At 48.9% G+C, this 19906-nt stretch overlaps 1 protein-coding gene across 1 annotated transcript; it reads right to left on the reverse strand.

The window, feature by feature from the left end:
• Positions 1–1888: 1888 nt before the first annotated feature.
• DMBX1 (diencephalon/mesencephalon homeobox 1) lies at positions 1889–8093 on the reverse strand (the record flags this gene model as incomplete). Its single annotated transcript, XM_084785909.1, has 4 exons — positions 1889–2526; positions 3784–4132; positions 4371–4549; positions 7940–8093. 4 exons carry the CDS (start codon positions 8091–8093, stop codon positions 2084–2086), a joined length of 1125 nt encoding a protein of 374 aa, XP_084642035.1. The 3' UTR covers positions 1889–2083.
• Between the last annotated feature and the right edge of the window lie 11813 nt (positions 8094–19906).

Below are 19906 nucleotides of genomic sequence, written 5' to 3' on the forward strand. Positions count from 1 at the left end.
CACCGTTTCAGCCTTGTGCCTGGTCGCAGATGAGATATTTCAGAAGCATAATTTCCTGAACAGTTGGCTAACCATGGGCCACGGACAACTCCCCCCAGAACCCCTCTGTGTCCCTAAGGATTTGCTAACTTTTCGTCCGCCTGGCCGAGGCTCTCCACCTCGGATGTTTGCACAGCTTTGGACTCACCTTCCAGACTCCAGACCCCAGGAGGATGCCCCGTATTCAGAGACCCTCCCTGCCTGCCTTTGGTGCTTCATGCATGGAAGTGGGAATGCTAGGCTGCATTCTAGGCCTTTCTGCCTGCCAGCCCTCTCCCGAGGCCAGTCACCTGCTGTTCAATGGCCCATTCAAGCTCACCTCTCCTATTTGCCTTCGTGCTTTTCCCAGCTCAGCTTATTCTCTTCCCCACTTTTTACTGGCCAAAGCCTTCTCCTCAAACTGACCCCATGCTGATGTTACTAAGGTGGCCGCTATTAGCTCTTTAGGCCAGCCATGCCAGGTCACCCATTAAGTGTGGGGGTGAGGGTTCGGTGGGGAATCATAAACCAGGAATCTATCCAAGTCATCCCGCCCCCATAGGCATGGAAATGGAGTAGCCCCTAAGGCTAGCACTGGAACTCAAGAAAAATAGGAACAAATCTAGATTGTCTAACCTAGAAAGGAGCTGTCACATTAACTGGGAAACTGAGGCAGTATTCACAGAGAGCTTCAGGTGTGCAGGACTCACCACCGTTCCTCAGCAGGACAGCAGGACTGTTGTTCTAGCTTACACATTGGCTTCTCTGAGTGTTTGGGCTGCCGTTGTTATTGTTAAATTTATTTAAAGCCTCTGCCCTGCAAGGTCGTGGGCACAGAACACTGCGTGGTTAGGAATGAACAGAACCTTATAAGTCATCTTATCCAGACAAGACCATCCCAGAAAGCACTGGGCTTGCCCATCTCCTACCACCCTGAACCGAAGTCTGCAGAGCAGGGTTGCCTAGACACATAAGAACAGCCCTTCCCAAGCCAGGGACTACCTAGACAGAAGCTCCTCCTCCCACAGCTGCCTATGGGACAGGAAGCCAACACACCCTGAGATCACATGTGGCCCTATGGTTTCACTCACTGATAAGGAACCCTAGAACCCTGCAGCCTGCCAGGTCAATACTGCCACACACCCCTCTACAATCTGGGGAGCTGGTACTCCCAAGCTAAGGAAAGAGAAGACAAGGCGGCTGTAAGCACCTCCTAATATCGGGGAGATGCTATGGGGGGGGGGGAGACATCTGCCTGTTGCTCCAGGGTCTCCAAGTAGAACTTTTGCTGAATTTCAGGGCATAGGATGGAAGAGCAGCCTAGAGAGGGTTCAGGTTAAGGGAGGAGATGGGCAAGCGGGGCGGAAGAGAAACAGGAAGGAACAAAACAACTAAAACCAAAAACCACAGCCCCAAACAAAATACTCCTTGGGGAGTACCAGACACTAATACAGCCAGCACCAAAGGAAGAGACCAGAGGCCGAAGGAAGGCCCAGCAGTCAGATGTGGGTAGGCAGGGGACAGGGATCAAGACAAAGGCAGTGAATCTGGGAGGAAGTCAAGAGAAGGGACAGGGAGAGAGAGGGCGGGGAGGGAGGGAGAGGGGGGAGCACTCTGGAGTGAATTTCAGAGGCAGGGTTAGCAGTGGCAATGTGATGAGAGCAGAGCAGGTAAAGGGGCCTGGGGCAGGCAATGCCTGAAAATATAGTTTTATATATTTATATTTATATCTCACATTCCACACATCAACTTACTAGGGAGGGGAGGGCCAGGAGGGAGGAGGCATAACTGAGGTGGGGATCTAGCCAGTTGTCCACCTCCTCCCCATTTGACCTTCACGGGGGGGGGGGGGGGGTCCAAGCAGGGCCATGCAGAGGGTGTGTGGGTTTCACTCAGAGCTGAGACTCTGAAGAAAGGAGACAAGGAGAGAGGACGCCAGGCCCCGCAGCATCATCCTTGGGCTCCCAAAGTTAGTTCTTGGAGAACTTGGAGAGCCTTCCGGGAGTAACCATGGGACCGAGATGGGGGAACACCCGAGACCATGGTCGGGATGGAAACCAGACAGTCAGTTTGGGAGCGTATCAAGTCCCAGGGAGGCAGCGTGCTGCTTGGCCCGGAGGCGAAGGTTTTCGATGCTGGTGGTTTTACTGTTCAGGGCGGCTGAGGCGGGTGCCAGGCCTGTAGGGGGCGCCGGCAGCAATGGGGACCCCCACACACCCTGGTGGGCGGCAGCCGCCGCCGACAGGGATTGATAGTAGGACTGGCAGTGCAGGGAGCTCAGTGGGGCCATGTTGACGCCTAGGTAGGGCACCGCAGCAGCCGCAGCAGGCGCTGGGCCTCCCACTTCAAAAGACGAGTAGTGCACCAGATTGTTGGTGGCTGCCATGTGCTGGCGGAACTGCTCCTGTAGCCGAAAGAGGCTGAGTGGGGACGAGGAGTAGGAGTGGGAGGGGCCCAGGAGGCCGCCCCCTGGGGCTGCCGGAGCGACGGCCAGGCTGCCTGGGGAATCTGCAGAGAACAAGAAACAGGTACTCAGAACAGGTGGATCGGCCTTGGAGGAGAGGCTCCCTCCTATCCCCCTTGGTCCTGCAGCGAAGAGAGCCTGGCCAGAACCATCACCATACCATGTCAGGCAAAGCATCCTCTGAAGTGACCCTCAGAATTTGGTTGGGAGAGACTTGGTGACGCTACCGAGGCTCCTCTCCCTGGGCATCCATGCCTGAGTTCCTGGGGGAAACCCCTTAATCTTTTCAAGGAATACCCAGGACTCCTCGTCTTCTCCCTGCAGCCCTCAGCTCACAGTCCCTATACCCTCCTTGCCTAGCTTAGGGTTCGTGTCTGAATATACCCCATGCCAGAGCTCTTCTGTTCCTTCTTAGCCATGGTTAGGGGTAGGGGCTCCAGCCCAGAGCAGCTCTGTGGAGAAGAGATCAATATGCCTAGGCCTAAAAAGAACCAACCCCGGGCCAAGAGTGGTGGTGCGCATCATTAATCCCAGCTCTCCAGAGGCAGAGGCAGGTGGACCTCTGTCCATTCAAGGCCAGCCTGGTCTACATAGGAAGCTCCAGGTTAGCTAGAGCTACATAGTGAGACCCTATCTATATACATACATACATACATACATACATACATACATACATACATACATACATAGAGCATCCTCTAGACCCTCTCAGCAGATGCCTGCTCCACAACAGCTCCTAATGAACCAGATCCCTGAGATGAAAAAGCATGGGCCCAGGTCCTAAGAGAAGTTTGGACCAGGGTGAAATAAATCTGCTGTACATGGGAACCTCGAGTACCAGTGCAGCGTTCACCCAGCATACACCGCTATGTCTGTACTGGCTGTCAAAATATTGGAATAGCTGAAATAATCGAGAAATGGTGAAGAAGATTTAGCCAGCCTCTCACCTGCTCCCTCTCCAGCCTCCTGGAACCACTTATCTAGGCCTTCTATGACTCAGCAACTAAAGGGCAAAGAGGGTCAGAGGTCTGCCATAGCCGGTCATGCTTTACTGCTCATGCTCCTGAATGTCAGCGTGTGACTATCTGTTCTGATCCACGTCACATACGCAGGCCTACTATACTAGGTTCCCTGACCAATGGTACCACCCACTCTGCCTGTAGCACACTACACGGGGGGGGGGGGGGGGGGGGGGGGGGGAGACTGGATTCCCTAACCAATGATCCCACCCTGCCTATAGCACGCACATGCACACACACACACACACACACACACACACACACACCACCCCAAAGCCTCACCTGCCTTAGGGCTGCCCCTCTTGCAGCCCAGCACCTTGCTCTCAGATCCAGGGCTCTTTTCAGCTTTGGGCTCCTCTGTCCCAGCTCTGGAGTCCTCATCACGGTCAGGCTGATCTTCGGGGGCTGACTCGCTGGCTGACTGCTCTGACAGGCTCAGCTGGAGCTCAGCAGGGGGGTCACCGCTGGGCAGACTGGGAGGCTGTTCAGCCTCCAGCTGTGTGTCTGAGGCTGGGGCCTCCATCTTGCCTTCTCCGTGGGAACCCTCCGCCTCCTTCTGCTTCTGGAGCTGCTCCTTCTGCAGGCTGCGCTGCTTCTTCCGGAACTTGGCCCTGCGGTTCTTGAACCACACCTGGGAGGGCCATGGAGAAGAGCAGTCAGATGAGGAAAACGTGTACTCTGCTTCCCTAGGAGAGGTTTTAGGTGATAAACCTCCCTCACCCAACCCCATCCATCCTTTCTAAATAGGCATGACAGAAGTAGACATGTATCTCTCACCACCCAAGCAAACCCCAGCTCTGAGGCAACTGGACGCCAGATACACGGCTATGCTCGTCTGCAAGCTACAGTTGGGAGAGCTTGGACCCTACCTGCACACGAGCCTCAGGCAGATTGGTACACATGGCCAGCCTCTCACGCATCACCACGTCTGGGTAATGAGTCTTCTGGAAGGTCTTTTCCAGGGCCTCGAGCTGCTGGGCTGTGAATGCCGTGCGACTACGACGTTGTTTGCGGTGCTGGGAACCATAGCGGGCCTCCAAGATGATGTCTTGAAATGTACAGCCGTTGGAGGGCAAGCAGAGGGGGCCCATTTAATTACGGGAAATAAGCTTCGAATCTGATTCTGCCCTGACCCACTTTGGACACCCAAACAGCTGTCAGAGCTGACCCCTGGACCTTGGAAATCAGCCACTGGCTGCTATTGAAAACCTTTCTGTCAACCTCCACTTTCAGAACTACAGGAGACTAATTCAGCTGCAAGAGTGGCTGTCAGGCATGTGGGTGTGTTGGGGGGTTGTCCTCCTGATCTGGCTGGCATTAACAGTGTGAAGATAGGTAATACCCCCAAGATCCTTAAAGTCTCAACGTACTAGGCCAAGAATGAAAACACATACTTGCAATCCTAGTACTCAGGAGACTGAGGCCAGGAGGCTTGCAAGTCCAAGACTAGCCTGAGCTATACAGTGGAATCCTATCTTTAAAAGGGGGGGGGGGGGAACGGGCGTGGTGGCGCACGCCTTTAATCCCAGCACTTGGGAGGCAGAGGCTGGTGGATCGCTGTGAGTTCGAGGCCAGCCTGGTCTACAAATTGAGTCTAGGACAGCCAAGGCTACACAGAGAGACCTTGTCTCAAAAAAAAACAAAAAAGAAAAAAAAAAGAAAAGAAAAGAAAAGAAAAAAAAAAGATTCTATAATATTCTGAGGTGGCATGATGCTAATGATCTAAAAATGCATGTCTTGATGATTCTGGTACCCTGTGGTCCTTAGGTTCTGGATATTAAGACATCCTAGCACTAGAATACTGACCCTTAGCCGTGAAAAGCCAGCTTGTCAGCTGACGCTCGTCTCGAGGACAGTTTAGGGGAAGTCGGACTGGGTACACTGCTTCTCTATCTTTCACATTAACTCTCATTCTCTTCCCTGGTCTATATGTCTCTGATGGAAAGACATGAGATTCCTAGTCTCATTTCCTAAGCAGAAAGCTTGGCCCTGGTAGGGCCCTCAGCACATGGGAAAGGCTTATTGCACTCAGCCTTGACCCTCGCAGGCTGCCTCTGCGCTTGGTAACGTGGAAAGCAGCCGGGAAGGTATCTCCCCAAGGCCAGAGTCTAGTTCTTTTTCCCTTCCGCCTGACTGGGATCTGGGCTGTAAGTTCCCATCACACAAAAATGGGCCACGTCAATGCTGGAGGGAACGCACGTTGCTTTTGCCTCTGAACAGTACCACAGACTCCTCCTCTTGTACTCTGGTGCTTGGAAAGCTTCCAACAAAACCCAAAATGGAAAATGTACAGGAAACCCCAGACTTTGGGGGGTACTTCTCCAATTAAAAGAGGGACCTTTTCAATAACTTGTCCCAATCCTAGCCCAAGCAGACCTGAAATCTCAAGTGTTCCCCTTGGGCAGGAGAGGGAGTAGGAGCCACTTAGCACATCCACTCTGGTAGAGAGAGATCAGCTCAGCCTCCTACTGCTAGCTCCACGAGGAGTGGGGTGATCAAGGGGAGACCAGGCTCCCTAGTGCAGCATCTGCCACGGAAGGTTAAAATTTCTGTAAGAATGCTCTACTAGGCTATTTTCCTTCTTAAAAGTTGCCAATTTGGAAGTGGGCCAAACCCCCAAGTTCCTCTGCTCCTATCAGTGGGCATGAGCCTCTGTCCTAAACCCTCTCTATAATACAGCTCTTGAGCTAGATGTCACTCTCCCATTGGGCAAAGGGGATTCATTCCAAACTAGGGACATAGCCATGGCTGGGCCAGGTCCGCACTGACCACCACCACAGTGGACACACCGTGTCTACACTGACCTAAGAAAGGTGACCAAGGACTCAGTTGCTTAGAGGCCTGGCAAGGTCTAAAGGAGTAGGACTGGCTGCCATATCCTCCCTGCCGGACTGGTACCCCAAGGCAGGCATGGCCCTCAGACCCTCTCTCATTCCTGCGCCTTGCCTCTTATAGTGCCTTTTGAATGTTCCTGCCCCCTGGCCTGTAAAAGCTTTCCTTTCTTCACCATCCCATCATGCTGCCCTGAGCTGTCCCACCACTGACTCTGGTCAGCATGCCTTCTCATCCGTGGCTCTGTAGACACTTGGTTTTCAAGGACTCCTAGGAAGTCCCTTACAACCACCTGGCATGGGCATGGCCCCACAATGCATCAGGATAGGCTTGGACTGGGACATCGTGGACTGAGTGGCATCGTTTCCAAGGAAACCAAGCCCACTGTCTGTGTCATTCACTCCTTCTCATGCCCATTGCTACTTTTGGATATAAAATGGGCTGAAAGCTCACATGTTAAGCATTTTGTCCCCAGCTGGTGGCACTAGGAAAAGGTGATTTGACCATGAAGCTGCTAACCTTATCAACCTTATCAACCTTATCGAAATCCATCCATTGATGGACTCATGGCTGCGTGGACTGGCGGGGGATAAGGCTACGGTGGAGGAAGCAGGCCTCTGGGGGGTACATCTTGTCCATGAGGCGCCTTCTCCCCTCTCTGCTCTCTGCCTTCCATGAGGTGAGCGGCTTTGCTGTGACATGCACTCTGACATGATGTCATGATACAATCTCACAGCAAATGGAGCCAGTCAACCAGGGTTCAAAACTCATAAAAGTGTGATCCAAAAATAAGTCTTTTTCTCTTGTTAAATTGTTTCTCTCCAATATTTCATCATGGCCACAGAAACATTGGCACAGAAACCAACTGAGAGGACCAGCTACTGCCCTCTCTCTCTCTCTCTCTCTCTCTCTCTCTCTCTCTCTCTCTCTCTCTCTCTCTCTCGTGCTTGGGACTCGCGTTGGGCTTTGAGCGCTAGTGCCTTGCAAGCATAGCCATGCTTTGCTGAAAACATCACACAGCCTGCCAGCTGCCTGAGCGCTACCACTGTCACTAGATGAAGCTTAGGTCTCGAGAAGAAAGGTGAACGGCAGACAGCTAACAACAAGTCTGAACTGAGCCTCAGTTTCTTTGTCTATGGAGAGAGAAGAAGAGAAGGGGCAAGGAAGAGCCACACAGTGGCCTGGCCATGAGCGCCATCACTATCTGTGTCTTCCTATGTCCAGTCTCCTCTTGGGCTCTTCCAGTGACTTCCCAGTGAGAATTCCCTGGGCTAGCCCTGTACCTGCTCCCTGAGTCTCCACATCTAATGAACACCTCCTTTGAAGGCTTGTTATAAGAAACTGAAGGCTGCGGCAGCCCCAGGACCCAGCTGGCAAGCAAGCGGTATTCTGCAGGTACTTGCACAGATGTTGTACAAATGTGCCGCCAAAGCCGGCGTAGCACAGATTTTAACTTGTCATCTATGTCACTAAGTAACCAAGGGCTCTCTGAGGTACCTAGAATACACTGCTGACACACACCCCCCCCTTCCCCTTCTGCCTTCCATAGGCTCCTTTTTCGTGGCCCAGTGTCTTGCCCCCATGGCCAGATCCCCAGGGCCCTTACCAGCTAGGCGCTCAGCCAGTGTAAGCGCATGCACTGATGGCCGGTAGTCAGGGGCGTGCTGGGCCTGCTGGGCTGCCTGCTGATGCAGGTTGTACATGGCACTGAGTGAGTTCATAGCGTGTAGAGAGTAGCCATTCACCCCATAGTGCTGCATGGCGGCATCTGCCTGCAGGTGAGAAGGAGAAGGAGCGTGAGGCATGGCTGGTGACTGCTATCCTGGGAGAGACGTCAGCCCCAGTCTAGCACCTCAATGCCCACTTTACCTCACCCAACTGCTCTGACTCTCATTCAGTTTCCAGATCCAGAAAAGGGCACCAACAGGAGGGCTAACCTGGGGTTGCTGAGCACTAAGAGAAGCCTTCCCAATACAGCCTTGGGTACTGTGGGCTCAAAAATGTTAGTCTTAGCTGGGCATGAAGCCCGTTTGTTCTTTTTGGGTTTTTTTTGTTTGTTTGTTTTTGTTTTCATCTCAGCACTCGGCCATGGAGGCAGGAAGATCAGGAGTTCAAGGTCATCCTCAGCTACAGAGCAAGTTCGAGGCCAGCCTGGACTACATGAGATCCTGCCTCAAAATAAACAAGTTAGTCTTCGTGAGGGCCCAGTCCATTGGCTATATCATTGAATTCCCTGGACACCTACTCACATGCACATCCACTGACTTACTCACACACGTATCTATTCAGCCCGCACCATTGCATTTCTCTGGAGCAGAGTCCAGAGCTGGATTCCCCACGGGGCATTTGCTCTGATGAGTGGTAACTTAAAACCCTACTATGCTTCGTAGACATAAAGCCATCACTCTCACCGTTACACATTCACTGCCGTTGCCTCTTTTAGTCTCACAAATCTCCAAAAAGCAAGCAAGCCAAGAATCACAAACCCCCTTGCAGACTTAGGGAAAGAAGAGTGCCAGGCTAAGGCACACAGTCAATCCAAGGCATGCCCCCACTACATGGCACTGAGGTCGCATTCTTTTGCAGTCACTTTCTCCAAGAAAGACATCTCAAGGACCGAATCTTTGCCATTGAGATGCCTTGTATGAGCAAGAGGCTGTCCAACCCCACCAGCCCTAGGTTCCCCTCTGAACCTTGCAGTCATCTTTATCTGAGCACCCAGCCTGGATCAGCTTGAAATGTCACATTTGGAAAGTGGCTCCATCTAGGGAGCCACCCAAAGGTACAAAGGTGTATTTGTTGTGTGGATACAGAAGGCGGAAAGTGAAGGCCACGGTGATGCTGGTTCTTTTCCTAGGGGAACATGCTCAGGTGTCTCAGCTCCCCATTTGTCCTGAAATAGACATATGTGTATACAAGCTAACATCCACAGCATGCACACAAGCACGTGCACTCACAGACAGCCCACATAGACATACATACAAAGATGCTCTTGGCAAGGAATTTACAGAAGCTATCTTACCTACACAAAATTCAATGTCATTATTGCAAGTCCCACATACAAACATTTCCATAGGTATCTATTTATGTAGCAAATACACCTATATGCAGACATTATACCACACAGTGTACATTTATTTAACAACTTCTTATTAAACACGCACCTACCAAGTACCAATGCGTCTAACTCTATGGAATTTACATTTCAGGGAAGGAAGGGTAAAATTAAAATTATATAAATGTTCTAGGTCTGGCATCACAGGTCTGTTATCTCAGCTATCTAGAGACTCAGGCCTGAAATCACAAGTTCAAGGTTATCCTCAGCAGCTTGATGAAGCATTGTCTTAAAATAGAAAATACAAAAAGCACTGGGCATATAGTTTATTGGTAGGGCACTTGCTCAGTATGAGTGTCTTCCATTCAATCCCCAGTGTAGTGGAAACACTCTCTCTCTCTCTCTCTCTCTCTCTCTCTCTCTCTCTCTCTCTCTCTCTCTCTCTGTATTGGGGTGAGGTGGGGGTGTGTAAAATTAAAAATATATGCAATATGTCAGACAGGAACAAATGTTTTGAAGCAAAACGAGGCAGGGTAAGGGAGGAAGCTTACTTCAGAGATGATTCTATGATGTAATGACTAATGTAAAGTAAGCCATGTGGCACTCCAGGCTGAAGGTCTGCAAGGTCAAAGTCCCTGAAGCGTGAATATAAGACTGAGTCTATGAAGCAATAAGACACCAGGGTCTGGGCCTGGAAAGGTGGCTCAGCGGTTGAGAGCCCCTGTTCTTGCAGAAGATTCAGGTCCTATGCCCCACACTCACATGGTGGCTCACAGCCATTCACAACTCCAGTTTCAGAGATATTGTGCCCTTTCCTGGCTCCTGGAGGCACTGGGCACAACAGGCGAAGTAGAGACATACACGAAGACAAGACGCCCGATCATACAAAAATAAATAAATAAATCTTAAACAAAGGAAAAGAAAAAAAAAACCTACAAGGGTGATGGAGGAGACAGCAAGTGGAGGGAGAGAAAATGGCTGTGGGCGTTGCACTGCTGGGAGACTTCTTAGTCCATCATAAGGAGTTTGTGTGTGTATGTGCGTGCGTGCGTGCGTGCGTGCGTGTGTGTGTGTGTGTTTCTTTGGTTGGTTGGTTTGCTTTAGTTTTTGAGACAGGGTTTCTCTGTGTAGCCCTGGTTGTTCTGGAACTCACTTTGTAGACCAGGCTGGCCTTGAACTCTGAGATCTACCTGCTTCTGCCCCCACCTCCCCAGGATTTCTATCCTGAGCATAATGAAAATCCACTGGAGGATCTTTTACAGAGAAATAATAGGGTATGCTTTGGGTTAGACGTGTGTGTGTGTGTGTGTGTGTGTGTGTGTGTGTGTGTGTGTGTGTACATGTGTATGCACACATGCACAAATGTACAAGGAGCTAGAGATCAATTCAGATGTCATTCCTCAAGAAACATCCACTTGGTTTTTTTGAGACAGGATCTCTTATTGGCGTGTAGCTTGCAAATTATGCTAGGCTGGGTGGCAAGCAAGCAGCTGGGATTCATGTTTGCACAGCAAGTACTTTATGGCGGCATTATCCAGTCTCCATGATTTTCTAATAAAATTTATTACGTTTTTTATTTATTTTATATGTATATTTAGGTAGGTGTGTGTGTGTGTGTGTGTGTGTGTGTGTGTCTGTGTGTGTGTGTGTGTGTGTGTGTGTCTGTGTGTCTGTGTGTCTGTGTGTAGGTCAGAGAACAATTTGTGAAAGTCACTCTCTCCTCCTACCATTTTGGATCTGGAGATCAGGCTTGGTGGCAAGCCCCTTCACCTCACCAGAACCAGGAGGTTTCTTTTTTATTTTTGTCTGTTTAATATGTTTAAAGTTCATTATAGGCCAAGGCATAGTTGTATGCCTTCAATATCAACTCTCTGAAGGCAGAGACAGCCAGATCTCTGAATCCCAGGCCAGCCAGGGCTAAATAGTAAGACCCTGCCTCAAAAACAAAGCCCTTCCACCCTTCCTCTGTTACTATATGCAGAACAGACGAAAGGGGCAAGAGGAAAGGCCAAGTGACTACTGCGTCCAAGGTGTTGTTAGTCACGCTGTGTTCATTGGGTGGAGGGAAGGGAGAGGAGGTCAGCGTCTAGATGTAGCTTGAAAGCAGCCGGACATGACTGCTCATAGGTCAGCTACAGGACGTGAGGAAAGGAGAGCAAAGGGGGTAGACATGACTGTGGTGTGCGGCCCTGGCGTCTGAGGGAGGCTGAGTCTTCTGTAGAATCAGGAGCACTGAGGAAGACACAGATACGAGAGGGAGAGGATGAAGGAAGACTCAGAGGGGCCATGACAACTGGGAAATGTGAACCTAGCATCCAAGTAAGAATGAGCTGGCAGCTAGGGGCGGGAGTCTGGAGCTGATGGCTGACATCTTCCAGCAGTTACAGAAGCTCACTCTACGCACCATAAATGTGAGCAGAAATCTAAGGGAAGGGAAGAAAAGGCATCATGATAAAATGTATTGAAATGTAAATAAAGCCAAGCGGTGGCAGCACATGCCTTTACTCCAGCACTTGGGAGACAGAAGCAGGTGGGTCTCTGTGAGTTTGAGGCCAGCCTGGTTTACACATCAAGTTCCAGGACAGCCAGGAATACACAGAGAACCCCGGTCTCAAAAAAACAAACAAGAACAAAAACAAAAACAAAACCTAAATATGACAGGATAAGCCACAAAGCTCAAGGCAGACAACAAACTTAGAAAAATATTACACGGGGTGGAAAAATGGCTCAGTGGTTAAGGGTACCGCCTGCTCTTCCAGAGGTCCTGAGTTCAATTCCCAGCAACCACCTGGTGGCTCACGAACATCTATAATGTGATCTGATGCCCTCTTCTGCAGATAAAGCACTCTTATGCAATAAATACAATAAATAATTTTTTTAAAAATTAAAATATTAGACATATCAATGACATAGCAAATATAAAAATTAAAAATAATATTTCTAAACTATTGTTTTGCTTGAGACAGGCTAGCCTCAAACTCTCTCTGTAACCCAATCTGACCCTTAACTCTGGTCCTCTTGCTTCCACCTGCTCAGTGCAGGTGACCTTGAACCCAGAGCCTTGGGCATGGAGGCAAGCTCTCTAGAGTTGTATCTCTAGCCTTAATGTAAGGATGATCACCTTGAGAAAACGCAGGTTAAACAAATGAAGAAACAGTTCATAAAGGAAGAAACACAAGTAGCCAGCTGATATATGGCAAAATCCTTAGCTATAACCACAGAGGGGGAAAAGAGAGGAACAACAATTTATTTTTCACCAATTAGCTTATCAAATACAGAGAATAATTATCATCCAGGGTGACCACAGGGGAATGGTAAATGGTCTTTCTCCTACCTTGGTGATGAAAAAGCTCTTTAGTCTCTGCACCAAAAGCCTTCAGAGAGTATATCATCTTTCATTTAACAATCCCATTTCTAGAAATTTATTCCTCAAGTATGCGGGGATATGTGTACAGAAATATTTATCACATCACTGCTTATGATGGCAAACAATTGGAAAGCTAACTGTCCATCGAGAAGGGATTAGCTCAGTAAATGAGGGTATGGTCACGGCTCACAACAAAATACGGCTCATAGCTTAAAACAATGATATGTGTCTATATGTGCTGATGCTCGCAATATATGGCCGGGTGGAAGAAATAGGTAACAAACAGGATGCCTGATGTGATTTCATTTTTGTAATGTATGAATAAATATGCATAGGAAAAAGTCTAGAAGGTTATGCCCTGAAATGTTGACGGAGGTTATCTCTAAGAGATAGCAGATGGGATTACAGGAAATTTCCATATGTATATATTTATATTTATAATCTTCTCTTGTCGTTGGGGTGGGTATGAGTGGGCGGAGGGTTACTCATATGTTCCAATGGATGCAGAGATGGAGCTAGGTTTCGAAGGGTGTTGCAAACTCCAGATGAGGCAGGGGAACAAATTTTGAAGAAAAAAAAAATCTAATCCATCCTTCTTCCCAGTCCTGTGACTGCAATGCCACTCTCTCACCACACTCAGGGCTTTTTTTATTGCTTAAAAGCATATTGTTGTATGCAGCGGCATTTTAATTCATGTAATGACTGCTGATCTCACAGTTTTTGATGCACAAAAAGTCTCCCTCCCCACCCCCTCCCCGCTTAGGATCTTTCTGGGTAGTCCTGGCTAGCCTGGAGCTCCCTATGTAGTTCAAGCTGGCCTCAAACTCAGACACACACCTGCCTCTGCTCCCCAAGTGCCGAGATTAAAGGTGAACACTCCTACCCCAACACAAAAGATCTTCACTAAGTGAGCCAAGATATACATGATTCAGCCCCATACTTTCCTCATCTCCGTGGTGCCTGGCCCCCCAAGACATTCCCAGCCTGGCTTTCCTTCCACCGCTCCATCCAGTTAGGTGCTCTGCCTCTTCCCCAGCACCCAGCAATGTGTCACTACCTTCCACTCCTTGTCAATTTCTCCCATAGCCTCTACCCAAAACACAGATGTCCCCCCGCCCCTTCACCTGACAGATTCTTACTTCCTCTCCAAGTCCTAGCTCAAGGGAAGGATTTGTCCCCGCAGCCTGTGAGAAGGCATCTCTCACTTCTCCAGGCTCCAGCTAGGTATACTTGAGGCACGAAAATGATGACGGTGTCAACCACAGCAGTTCCCACTTACACAACACGCTTTCTGTACCAAATTCAATCCTACGCACCTCGCATGGATCCTTGGCCTCTGCTGGGGATGTAACCTTAGACTCTGTTTATGCTAGACAGTGCTCTACCATTAAGCTGCGCTCCTGGACTACATAGCTTTCCTGAATCCTATCACCTACGTTGGAGTATGATAAAGGTTCTTCTAGCTCCCCCACTAGACGGCTCCTTTGTAGCAGAGACTATATCTCACGCATTCCTGGACACTGCAACTCCAGCCCAAATTGCCAGGGTCTCACACAAAAATCAGGGCTCAGGAGATTAGGATTTGACGAATGAATTAATGACAACCATTTATTAAGTAGCTCTGAAACACAGACCTCACCATCAATCCTTCCAATGCCATACGAGGTAGGAACTGCTAGTATCCTTATCTTATGTATATGGAAATGGGAGATAAGAAGGACAGGATAATTTGCAGAGGTCCAAGCATCCAGAAAGCGATGCCGTGTTTCCACAGGTGAAGTTTCTCTCCGGTGTCTCCCACCCCGAGGCATGCAGAATTCCACTTCAGCCTGTGACATTCCTCAACTTCTATCATCTCTGATTGGAACCAAGGTGACAGGGGGGACAGTAACGAAAACTCTGACTGCCCATCAGCACGTACACTCAGGAGTGTGCGTGTGTGTGCATGTGTGTACACACACATGCACTTTGAGGTGAAGCTACGTGTAAACCAGGTCACGCCAGCTGAGCTCCTGTCTCTCTGGTTTCGGTCATGCGGTACCTGGGGAGACCAGAAGAAGGTGTGGGGTTCTCCGGAGCTTGAGTTATTGATGGTTGTGAGGCACTAGGTAAGGTGCTGGGATCTAAACCTAGGTCCTCTGCAAGAGCAGTAAGGGCTCTGAACTGTCTCACCATCTATCCAGCCCCTAGTCTCATATCCCCTTCCTCAGCCCAGCTGGACATTAGGGCCCCAGCTTCCTCTCAGGCCCCGGAGAGATCCCTTTCTAGGAATGCTAGCTCCCACCCAAACTACAGAAGTGTGGTACCACATTGTCATATACTCGTAGCTTATGTCAGTAACTATACATGTCCACACGTAGAAACAGCACTGTTGGGATCCACCACACAACTGTGTGTGCATCTGTCTGCAGTCTATACATTTGCCTCTCTTTCACACGCCTCTGCAGCTAAGTATATCTGTGAATCTCTGCACACAATGGTGTGTGTGTGTGTGTGTGTGTGTGTGTGTGTGTGTGTGTGTGTGTGTCTAGGAAGCAATATGGGATCCATCTCCTGGTGCTAGCCAATGTATTACGGTTCTGCCAGTTTTGAACAGAGTATGAGTGAGATCAGGAGGCAAAGAAAAAAAAAATCCAGGGGATAGAAGGTCCAACATAAGACACATCTCTCTCTCTCTCTCTCTCTCTCTCTCTCTCTCTCTCTCTCTCTCCTTTCTTTTTTCTTCTGCAACACCTAATACAGAGCCTGGTAGGCATCTTGGCCTAGCAAATATTAAATCAAAAATTATTAAATCAATAAGAATTTTCGATCAAGATATAATAAGAGAGGTGAAGCCACCATGCCCCACTGTGGGGCACAGGAAAGGATGATGGTTTGGAATCCCAGCCCTGCTACGTGCTCTGTCTCCATGAACACGGTAGATGGACAGAGGTTGGTTCTGAGTGGGCCCTTTCCTAGCAACGCAGCCTGAACTTGCCTGGAGTCTTCGGCCAAGCCCAGCACCTGGACTCTGCTCTACATCAGGTTGCCAGAGCCACCTCTCTGCGCCATCCTGCAGGCCCTGCTGGAGTCTCTAAACCAGGGCCTGCATGCTCAGCCCCAGGCTGGGCCTTGCATAGGCTCAGCCCACTGCACACTCCAAACAGAATCAATTATATATTTAAAAGGTGCCGCCCTGCAATTCCTGGCGAGCCAGGAGAGCCATCCATCATGGTGCGGCCGCGTTTCACAAGCTGTCGAATTGTGCTTACATTGGTTAAAAGAATCTTTATATTTCATTAAGCAAGCAGATCGGCGGATCTCCCGCCACAGGCGCCATATAGATGGCTTTAATTTTCCAAATCTGCAAATGCATCCGTTATGTCCCCGCGTCGCTGCTGGCTGCGGCCTAATGCCCAGCCAATCGAAGAATCAAGCAGAATTTTATTAGGGGGCATTTTTTATAAATTAACAGCAGCACTCCCAGGAAACCACATGCGAAGCGTCTTTGATTAAAAGGAAAGCGGACCCTTCCTTCTCCGGTCACACCCTGCTCGGCCGGTCACCTCACAGGCTGGCTCCATCACTCTTTGCCTCTCTTTCTCATTACGTTTAATTCTCCCTCAATTTCTTCTCACCCTGACACACAACGCACGGTGGAGAAGAAGGCAGAGCAACTTTGTCTCACAGAAAGAAAGCAAGAAGTGTGGAAGCCAACACTCTCTAAGCATCCTTTCTCCTCTGCTGGCTCCAGGCATCCTGAGGCATGCCACCTCACTAACCGTGATGGTTATCTCGTACTGGGGCCTCACTCTGAGCCAAGCCCTGTTCGATGCACTGTGCTCTCTCGGAATAAACGTCAACACAGCCCTGTCCCCCTTAACCTGAGGATATAAACGTCCACTGCCCAGCTAGCAAGTGGTAGTGGTAGGATGGGAGCCGGCTAGCATTAATTTCTAGTGTGGGGCCAAGAATTAGATAGGCCACAGTGAGAACTAGGCCTGGGCATCAATGATGGAGAAACTAAGTGAAGCCGCCTGTTGCCAGAGAAGTCTTTCCCTGAAGCGCTGCCGCCCCTTTTTTTGCCTTGGAGGTTCTAGGAGACCCTCTCAGGGGATAAACCTCTGCAGCTATCTTTCCTACAGAGCAGTTTGAATTCCCAAAGGACCTTTGCACCCGGAGGTAGAAAAAACATAAATCCATGAGTACAGAACATGAGGCCAGAGCCTCACACGAATACACCCTGACTCTGACCTGTCGTATGACCTTGGTCTCTGTTACTTGTTCTGAGAGAGAAAAGGTGTGTTGATCAAGCCAGACAGAGACAGGTGGCCCATGCCTGTAATGCTGGCACTTGGGAGAACTGAGATGAACGTGTTTTAACTCAGTCAAGCCAAACGTCTTATGAGAGATGCCAAAGAAGAGAAATTCTTTCCGGCATGAGTGCCTAAGTGTACACGCACTGTGGAACAACTAACTACACAGAAAAGCCAAGATTTTCTGTTTTGTGCCTGGCACCTGCCAGACGCTTGGCTTCAGGAATCTCATTAGTTTCTTTCCCTTGTTCAACTAGGTAGGTGATTTTATTGTTGCTGCTTTGCAGATAAAGAACTGAGGCTAAGAAAGAAGCCACAGACGGCTTAGAAACTGGAAAGGCTGAGGGATGACCCCAGCAAGTGCCCCTATTCCCACATCTATCCTTAGTTCTCAGTTTCAAGAAACCAGCAATGAGTATCTGATATGCGGGATGTGGAGCCCCTGCCTACCAAGACCCTCAGGCACAGCATCTGGGTATAGGCTTGGCATAGAGACATTCCAGTTGCTCCACAGATGTTGTTTGCTTTGTAGGCGCTCAGTGATGCCAAGAGCCACCATGTTAAGGGAGCTCACTAGGCATGTGGGCTGTCTAGGAGGTAATCTGGTATTTGCAAGGTCTTGTACCACGATGCACCCCCAAACTGCTTTCAGCCTCTGACATGCTGTCAGGAGCCATTGATTTGGGGAAGCACAAAGTAGGCATGAGAGATCTCTGGAGGTGATCCGGTATTTGCAAAGTGTGTATAGTGATGTACCCCAGAACTGCTTCCAACCTCTGACTACCCTGTCAATTGTGCTTTGTTGGATCTCTCTAATTTCTGGCATTAGAGCCAGGCATGGTGTCACATGCCTATAATCCCAGCACCCAGGGAGGCAGAGGCAGGTGAATCACTGTGAGTCTAAGGCCAGCTTGGTCTACAAAGCGAGTCCAGGACAGCCAAGATTACACAGAGAAACTCTGTCTCAACTAACCAAAAAGAAAAAACATGAGGCACTGGTGTGAACTGTTACTTTCTGGGTACTGACCAGCTCTGACTGAGCAAACTTCCTATAGGATTTTATTGAAGATGTACTGTTTGTTATTCAGATGAATTAATCCCTGATTGCAGAATACCTGATTTGATTCAAATAGTTTTAAAAGTTAAAGTTAGTTTATAGCTGTAATAAATACTTTTCTGGACCTCCAGATGCCTCACTAAGGACAGCCTTGTTGCAGATTTGTGGCTTCAGATGAGCCTCCAAGAGTCCTGGTATTTCACCATAAATATGGGCAAGTTTGTTTAAACTTTCAATGAACCTAAGTTGGAATGAAGCTACCTAGAGATGTCTGAATTTACTCTGTTTCTTAGAATGCAAGACAGATAAAACTATTGTCCTGAACTCATTATGAACTAAGAGATAGCTGCATAATGTATAGTTAGGTCAGTCCTAATTGATAAGACGTATATTCTTGTAACTTTTGGGCCTTGTCACTCTGAATTCACTGTGAACTTATGTAATGGATACTTAGATAAGAAATGTTTAGATGGGCTGGAGAGATGGCTCAGACGTTAAGAGCACTGACTGCTCTTCCAAAGGTCTGGAGTTCAATTCCCAGCAACCACATGGTGGCTCATAAGCCATGTGTAATGAGATCTGGTGTCCTCTTCTGATGTGTACAATACTGTCTAAATAATAAATAAATCTTTTTTAAAATGTTTAGATTTAAGACATGTAACCTGTTGTACTGTGAGGTAATACCCTTTTCTCAAAAGTATAAGTATGGTCATCTACAATAAACGGTGCTGAAATTGGGAAGCTTAACTTCAGTTGAAGTTAAGATGCCTGACCTCATCCACCTCTTCTCTTGAAGCTATTCTCTTGGATGTATGTGTGGAGATTGGGAAACCTAACTTTAGTTGAAGTTGAGATGCCTAATTTCATCCACCTCTTCTCTTGAATGCATGTATGTGAGTGGTTTATTTTCTATCGCTTTGTTATTTCTTATTTCCCTGTAGATTCACAAATAAGTTAGCAGACTCAGGGCCATCTGCCTTCTATGGCTAATAAGTCTAAGTTTACATTGGCTTATTGGAGATCTCCACAAGGAGGCCTATCTACAGATCAAAGGGCCTCCTTTTACAACCCCCCAACCCCATGCCCCAATCTCCTACCCCACCCCCCACCTCCTACCCCCTATGCACGCACAGTTTCTAGCCAGAAGCCACTTTTACAGCCTCAGCCATAGGAAACTTGTGGTCCCTTTAAGTTCTCCTTCTCAGCCGCAGTATAGCCAGTCCCTAGAGAAGAAACCTTGAGCTCCCTTTTCTTCTTCCTCCTTTCAATCCTGATCAGTTGCCTGAGCCATCAGCTCTGGCCACCCAAGAGATGAAGTGAACTGGAAGGGCATCCGCATCCAGCACCAGAGACCCTGCCCTGGACCTCTTCGGAGCCGCAGATGGCCATTAACACAGTGATCCCCAGATCTGTCATTGCAAACCTTCCCAAGTCCCCAAATTTTTAATCTAAATCAGGTGCTCAAAGGTGCTCAAAGTCTTAGGACCAGCCTCATCCTTTCCTTGCCGGGCACCTGATTATTCCGGGCCAGGTTTCCCGCTGGGACATGGGGTGATTCATGATTCAGTGTGGCTAAGACCACAGGGAGGAGCTAAGAAGACCGTCTAAAGAGAGAGATAAGAGCCACTGGCTAGAAACATGGCATTATTTGCTTCTGTTGTCTAAGCTTGGAAGTCTGAGACACCGTCACGTCCCTCAGACCCTCACTGCCTATGTCACCAGCCTTTGCTCCAATGTATGTTTGATCCTATTTCTATTGTCTATCTCCCAATCATCTCTGGTACCAGTCAAGGCCAATT

This window comes from Acomys minous, assembly GCF_964271855.1.
Source record: "Acomys minous genome assembly, chromosome: 6".
NCBI lineage: Eukaryota > Metazoa > Chordata > Mammalia > Rodentia > Muridae > Acomys > Acomys minous.